Source organism: Ceratina calcarata, unplaced genomic scaffold (assembly GCF_001652005.2).
Source record: "Ceratina calcarata isolate Rehan_Ccalc_2016 unplaced genomic scaffold, ASM165200v1 scaffold54, whole genome shotgun sequence".
Taxonomy (NCBI): domain Eukaryota; kingdom Metazoa; phylum Arthropoda; class Insecta; order Hymenoptera; family Apidae; genus Ceratina; species Ceratina calcarata.
The window spans coordinates 85,070-92,940 of NW_017176565.1; the positions used below are offsets into that span (position 1 = coordinate 85,070).

Here is a 7,871-nt window from a genome sequence, read left to right on the forward strand (position 1 = left end):
CTGCGCTGTAACTGGCGACCCTAGCCCCTGGCGACTGATCACCCACCGAGCCGAGCGACTTAAAAATCTTGCTACCGACCTATCGATTGTCTCGTTCGAGTTCGACCGTTCAAACGCTATTCGATCTGTGTGGATCGATCTTTTGAACGCGTATCTTGAGATCAGTACGAATATTAGTGGTTTTAAAACATTTCGTTCACTTCGGAACATTGCCACGGTTTAAATACGTGTCCGTCGGATTCTTTGCTGGCCATGTACGTGAAATACGCTTGCTTGAACGACTTCGAAGGGAATTTGCCGTACTCCATCGTGTTCCACATCGTCCGACTGTACATCACTCTGTTCTTGCGAACCTGGCTGAGGAATATTTCCTTCTTCATCGCAATCTACAGAAAAACGGAACGTGAGGCGAACGTGAAGATTCTAATTTGTCCGTTCGATCTATCGCTCATTCTCAGTAAAACCTTTCGTTTCATTTTATACGCGCTATCAAAGGTCAATTTTCGAAGTTGAAGCTTGGTCATCTTAATTGGCGGCGGTTCGATGGACAAAGTCTTGCCTTGAAGAGCGTCCAACATATCCCACATCTTAAGACTATCGCGTACTGAGTTTACTGAAAATATCGTGTTATGAACGTGAGTGTGAACCCAATTGCCATATCGCTGTACCAAATCTAGAGTATACGAGAACGATGCTTACGCTTATCGGTTTCGCTGAGTACAAATCCTTTTCTGTACATCAGCCAATAACGCAACTGTGGCAGTAGGAAACATTTTGGTAACTGCGCGAACAAATATCCTTCTGCTGCCATTTTTTTCAATTCGACCTGATCATCAAACAATCATCGTAGTTACCATATTATAGTTCATCTTTATACTCGACTCTTGAAATTGAAAGCTAGTATTTACTTTTACTATGGCCATCAAGTAACCCCCGACGAATTCATCGTGAACATCATCTTCTTCGACGCTCTCCTCTCCATTTTCTTCCTCCTCGACCTCTTCTTTCCCACCGTCACCTTCCTCATGGCCAGATCTTTTTTTCCTTTCCAACGTTTTATGCATTTTTCCTCTACTCATTTCTTTGGCCATTTTCGGTGAATCTCCTGTTCTGGCTTTATCGGACTTTGTTTTCACGTCCGTTTTACTCGGAGAACCTCGGTGTCTCCCGTCCGTGATTTTACTTCTGCTGGGCGTTTCTTTACGCGGATGATCCGTCATCTTGCTCCTGCTGACAGTTTTCGTATGCAACGTCTTTCCATCGTCCCGAGCGGACGTTCGTTTTTGCCAATGATCCGTCAACTTGCTCCGGCTGATATGCTTCTGCGGATGGAACGTCTGTGCGTCGTCCTCTTCCTCGTGTTCACCGTCCTCCGTTTCCTGCTCCTCACCGCACGGTTCCGTGCAACCATGATCCTCGTGCGTGTGATACACCGGCTCGGGAGCGTAGATCTTTCGGTAAGCGTCTATCACGGCCTGCTGTCTGCGCTTCCTCTCGGCGAGCTCGAGCTCTTCTGGTCTCGGCAACGGTCCGACGGGAAGCTCCTTCATAGGTGACCAGTGCCGATGCAGACAGACGCATGGTATATCTTCTTGGCTGGCTTCCGGGGTGCGAATAGGAGTGGCCATGTGAACACCGGCTACCACTTGTTTCGGTGGTAAATGGGTATAATTCTCGGCGACTCCACTTATACAGTATTTGACATCGTCCACATATTCGTCGTCCCTTGGAATTCTTTTCACGTTCGATATCATCAGCTTCGTATTGGGTACCAGCGGTTTTGAGATATCCTGCACGTTCACGAACGGTTGTTTCTTCAGCGACTTCAGCCGCTTCTGACGCTCCTTGTACTTCACTTTCTCTTCCCTGTGCTCGAGGATCTTCCTCTCGTACTTGCACTCGCAGACCGGTCGTTTGGTCTTGAGCTTCCGCTGGGGTATAGGACAGCCTACTTCGTCGAACTTGGCGCACTTTAGCCAGCAGGGCATGTTGTCCCTGCATCGGGTAAAGTAATCCAGAAGCCCGACGTCTTTGAGCGCGAGGGTCCATCGTTCCTTCGGTGGCTTCGCGCTCATCAGCGTCTCTCTCGTCGCCTCGAGCTCTCTCGCCTGCGCAGCCTTTTCCTCTTCTTCGTCCGTGGTGCGAATCCCGTACGTGTCGACGTATTCGTTGCAGCCGCAGGTCTCTTTATTCTCCGGTCGTCCCTCAGATATCTGAGGAGTGGCGTACCTCTCCAGCAGTCGGATATGTTGATGTTTGCGTCGAGTCTGACACATGTCATACGGATTCTCGTAGAGATCGTACTCGGGCACGTATTCGTCGCTGTTCCGAGGACTCGGTGGTGGAGTATAATAAAGGGCACCTTCTATGACTTGCGTCTTTTCCTCCTCTTTCTTTTTCTTCCTGAGCAACTTCTTCTTGTCACCAGCAACTTCGTCTTTCTTACCACCGATAAGCCCCCCGATCGCATATTTCAATATCTTCTTGGTCGCTCGGATCTCTCGGCAACGACACGGCCTTCCTCCGGTCCTCGTGTCCACCGTTTCCGGGGGATAGTCGGGTTCGGTCAGATAGACCAACGTTTTCTTTGCCGGCAACTCCTGTTCCGACTTCGTTTTCCACCCGCAAGGACCCTTGGGCGGTAATTCCTCCCCAGCTTCTTCCTCCACTTTCGTTTCCTCTTCGGATTCCGTGTCCTCGTATTCTGTACAACATTTCGTCGTTCCTACTTCCGGGATTTCTGCTGGTTTCACATCGCGAGGATGAAGATCGGAAGACGTGAGCATGGTCTTTAACTCCTGGATCTTTGTCTTGAGAGACGTCTCGGGATCCGAATCGTCGTCGGTGTCCCTTCTTCTGTGATGATGTCTCCCTCCTTTCTTTCCCAAACTTCCCGACGACTTCCTCGCTCTCTTTCTTTTAGAATCTATTTTCCCCGACTCGACCGTCTTCGTTTTCGATCTCGGATTCTTCTCTTCTCTCCTCTTCTTCTCGGGATTGTCTCTCTCACGGCTCGTCACGCGTGTATTAGGTTCAGATCTTCTATCGGCGCTGCGCGTGCCACGATGCGGAGAAGACGATTCCTTGCCGGGGTTCGGTCTGCGTCCAGGAGAGCCAGACATTTCTCTACGGGAACCGGACGGCTCGCTACCAGCGTCGAATCTGCGAGAAGAAACGTCTCTGGATTTACCGATGCTAGGCTGCGACACCAACGTTTGTTTCTCGGTCTTTGGGCCGCTCTTTGGGGGCTCCCTCTTCGGTGATTCGCCAGGATTCGGATTGGAGATCACTTTAGGTTTATTAGCAGTCCCGTCGCGACTGGCCTTACCAGATCTACCAGTTGACACTTCGCGACTTCTACTACCAGATTTACTAGGAGTCGGTTCGCGACTCTTTGCACCAGGTTTACTGACCGTCGCTTCCCGGCTGGTCCTCTTCGCACGCTTTCGATCTACATTCTGATCACGTTCGCCCTTCGATCTCGCTGCGTGTTTTCGATCCACTTTCTCATCGTACGTCGAAGGTATCATTTTGCTACTCTTTTGTCCACTCATTGATCTCTTACTCGTGATGCTGTGGACCGATCTCTTAGATCTAGATTTAGTCGTCTTCTCTTCGCTCCTGCGTTTCGACGTGCTATAGCGAGACTTGCTCTTCTTCGCTTCCTTCAACGAACGTTTCCTCCCATGATCGGAAGAACTTTTTTTCGCTTGCTTCGAGCCATGTTTTCTCACGTCCCCGGAAACACGCTTGGACGGTCCGACCGTCTTCTCTTCGCCTGCCACTGTCGTTCCAGATGGTACGGGCGTCGCCGGTGGTCTCGGAGAGCTCAGCTTCAACAACGTTTTGAAATCGGTTTCGGACTCTTTCTCCGTCGGTGCCGTGCGATATATATTCCACGGGTCATCGTAACCAGGATAAGTAGGATCCGGGACAAATTTCTTCACCGTTTTCTCCACTATTTTCTGCCTCCTGCTCTCTATAGCTTCCGGACTCATGTAACACTTATCACCGCGCAGTCTCTTCTTCTCCTTCTTCGGCGGAGGCGGTGGCTGGACCACGAGATCCTCTTCTTCCTCTTCTTCTTCCTCTTCTTCCTCGAGTTCCTCGTCCATTTCTCCCGGAATCTCTTCCTTGATAGTGATCTCCACTGGTCTTTCGGGCACCCGTTCTCCGAACGGACCTTCGCAGACTGCTCGACCGGGTTTCGTACCACATGGAGGTCCCTATAAAAATCGTACACTCCGTTTTACGCCGTGACGCGTCTCACGCGCGTTACGAGAGTGAAACGTAATAGATTTACCCTGAGTATCTCTTTCCGTTCTTTCTCGAGTTCCGCCAACTCCGCGGGAGTCAGAACATGCAGGGTGCCCCAGGGCGCACCGCAGACGCCCATACCGTGCTCGTCACCGCACGGCGGAAATTCCGCGATACCGAACATATTCTTCTCCTTCCCGTAGTCGAGCTTTAACGCTGCCTCTCGTTCCGCCCTTTCTTTCTTCTTCTGCATCATGACCAACGCGTTCATGAACGGACTTCTTCTGCACGACTTATCCCCAGGATACATTTTGCAGGAATAGGCGGGTGATTCTTGTGGTCTGAACTTGTGCCCGAAGCACAGACCGTCGTCCTTCGTCCACGGGATGTTGTCGTGACTCAATTCCGGAGTCAGACCCTTGGTGAACATCTGCTGTATGGCGCACACGCACGGTGGGACGTTCCTAGGCGGCCTGGGCGGCGAGCGTTCTATGACTCGCCGCGGCATGCGAATCATCTCCTTCTGCGATCCCGTGATAAAGTACTGCGTCTCGCCCGTCTCGGTGGTCACCCCGCTTATCACGACGTTGTCCTTGATCACGTCCTCCGACGCTATATAGTCCAGCAGATTGACCGTGGACTCCGGAGGTGTCGGCGCGGGAGAGTGCATTGCCATCGAACCTACGATGTATTTCTTCTTGTTCTCGTCCTCGACCACAGTGTCCACCACGAAGTAAGGCAGCTTCGTTTCCTTCGCTTTCAAGTACGATTTCCTCGTCTGTCTGCAAGAGCAACAGCTGTCGCAGGTAGGCTCCGGGAACACCAGTTTCGTTATAGCCTCGATAGCCTTTATCATTCTGTTCGCCTCTCTCTCCACTTTGCGATACTCCTCGTCGACGTTCTGCAGCCATTCCTGCCACTGGCGGGACAAATGTTTCCTCCCTTCCGGGTAGATCTTATTGGGTCCGTCGCCGAGATTCAGTACCCCGAAGAATTTCTCGTTGCTGTTCGACGGCGTGACGTTGGCGACTCCGGTCATCTCGTAGGTGACGGGACAAGTCGGCGGCTCCTCCGAAGCGCCAGATATCACGTAATGCGCGTGTTTCTCGTCGAGCCACGATTTCTTGTTCGGCTGCGGCGGCTGTAGGACTCCGCAGATCTTGTACTCAACCGGCCCCGGTTTCTCGCTGATTCCGTTCAGAACAAAATCGAATAGCGTATTCTCGTATAGAGGCGGTACGTTCAATCCGCTGAATTTTCGTTTCACGATCTTCGTCTTTTCCTCATCGTTCCTAGCCTTCTCCTCCAACACCACGCTCAGTCGCTTAGAACTGCGTCGTTGGAGCCCGTCGCCCGTACTATTCATTTTCGTCGCGTCGAGGTACGAACCGTCGTTGGGAGGAAGAGACCGATCGGTTCTGCTCGAACGCTTAAATTTCTGCTTCGATCTAGATCTCCCCATGTCCTCGACGTCACGCTTCTTGATAGGTACGCGCGAGACCGGTCGATCGCCAGGAGGATTCTCGTCCTCCTTGGCCCTCGTATCATAATTACGCGGACGTTTTTTGGGGATTCTGGGAGAATCGGACGTCCGTTTTCCTTCGACGAACGACTCAATTCTTTTGCCCTCCCGTTCGTAGTGCTCGTCGCCTGGCTCTTCGAAACTGCTCACGATGCAATCCTTGGGAGGTAATATCGATCGTGGTATCGCGAGCGAACGTCGATGTATCCGCCATTTCTGTAGCAGATGAACGTAAGACACCCAGTCCGGTCGCACGAAAAGCTCTTCTTTGTAGGGCGAATCCATTCTCTCTCTCGTCGGTATCGTCGGCGGTGTGGCTGAAGTCAATTTCGAGATAGACGGTCAGTCGCGAGCAGCGGTAAATGGCGTAGATCAATGAATCGTTTTGTTCGAGATCCTTACGTTTCGGAGGTATCTCTACCTCTTCCACAGGAGGCAAACGTTCGTGGAGCTCGACGATGGCCTCGGGCAAGGAAGTAAATGCGATGGCCGTTAAGACGATCCTCTCGTTGCAGTCGTAGAACGACTCTGAAATTTCGAGATACCGTCGTTTAAAAGTCTCGCGAAGACGAGAGGTACGATACGAGAGCGTACTGTATCCCTCGTCCTCGAAATAATTTCCTGTCATCATTTTATAAATTTCCCTCAGGAAGTCGGTCACTTTGCGGGTAGTCTCCAGTAATTTTTTAAGGACCTCCGGTGAAAGTTTGAAGAACGTAGACACGATTCCAATCGCTGTGACCGCTCTCTGAGTACGCCCCGTTACTCTCTCTTCGCGATCTCTCTGCATCACGCATTGCAGCAACCTCAAGTTCATCATCTACGAATTCCGGAGCATGTCGTTATCTTCGATCGAAATAAAAATCGTGGTGCGCGGTGTCGTAGATCGTACTTGATCGAGAGAAAAGTCTTGGTACCACCGAGGATACAGATCGGAATGTTTGTCGTTCGAAGCCAGTACTGAAAGGAAGATTGAACTTTATCGCGGCAACGGTGGCTGAATCGGTGACTGCATTTATACCTCTTGTCTTTCCGATCTCTGTGTTCTTCTTCTCCGTATCGTCGTGCGTCCTTTGCCTCTCTTCCCAGAACACGTCCTTTCCCGCTTGGATCTCGTCTTCCAGGTGCCACTTTATCGGCCCTTCCTGAAGAGCCGACATCCATTTCTCTTGTAAGTCCTCGAAGTCACCGTCGTCTTCCTCGTCGTCTTCGTCCTCCTTAGCCTTGCCGCTACGTTGTAAATTGAGCTTCCGTCTCTGTTTCAACAGTTTCTTGAACTTCAATTTTCTTCGTTCCTGCGCGTTCAGCCTGCCTCTTCTCAAAGCTTTACGCTCGTAATCTCCGATCGCTAATTCTTTCGCCTTGGCTGCTATCTTGAGTTGCTCGAAGTCGACGTGATCGATGCATTCTGTACGAAACTTCAACGTCGGACTTTCCTTTGTCAAGGACTCCAAGGAAGCTTGACGAATCGAACTCAGTTTGTCGTACCGGGTCAATGGATCGATGTTGTCGTACGAACAGCAGAAGCCAAAAGGTTTCAGAATCTTTAGAGAGGATCGCCTGTCGAACGAAAAGTCAACATCTTTGATGTACCGAGGTTTCCGGCAAAGGTGCTTCGATCAGGTGGAGTACCTCCTACGTTGTCCAGGCCCTGTGGTGGACGGCTTTGATTTCAGGGAGATCTTAGACATTCTGACCGAATGAAGCAAAGGACGACGGGGGTTGAACGGTGTGCTAATTGATTATTCCATTTAAATTGTTACTGTTGTACTTGTGAATTTTGAAGGTGTGCGATGGATGGTTGTGCAGTTTAGTGTGAACATGTTTCCATTCGGATATTGTATACCCAGAAATTAGTCATGTACAAAACGAAGCAGACAGTAGTTGCAGTCTTGTAAAAATATTATATTGGCGGAAAACGAAAACATAACATTGTCTGTATTAACATCTATTGAAATCAAGTTCCTCTGTTTCTAATTTATTTATCTCTAATTTATTGTAAAAATTAATAATTCTGATTAATAAATTAATGGAAATGAAATTCGGCATTTTTATTTCGCTATCCTTGACCAAACATGATCTAAAGCATCGA

The 7,871-nt window shown here is 50.1% G+C and overlaps 1 protein-coding gene across 1 annotated transcript; it reads right to left on the bottom strand.

The window, feature by feature from the left end:
• Nucleotides 1–182: 182 nt before the first annotated feature.
• On the bottom strand, nt 183–7,640 carry LOC108628698 (uncharacterized). The gene is made up of 11 exons (XM_026816760.1): nt 7,626–7,640; nt 6,801–7,392; nt 6,672–6,739; nt 6,374–6,599; nt 6,182–6,307; nt 4,304–6,096; nt 3,414–4,226; nt 909–3,200; nt 691–826; nt 465–604; nt 183–386 (listed from the first exon to the last, which is right to left on the bottom strand). The coding sequence occupies exons 1-11, from the start codon at nt 7,638–7,640 to the stop codon at nt 183–185; spliced, it is 6,405 nt and encodes a 2,134-aa protein (XP_026672561.1).
• Nucleotides 7,641–7,871: the final 231 nt, after the last annotated feature.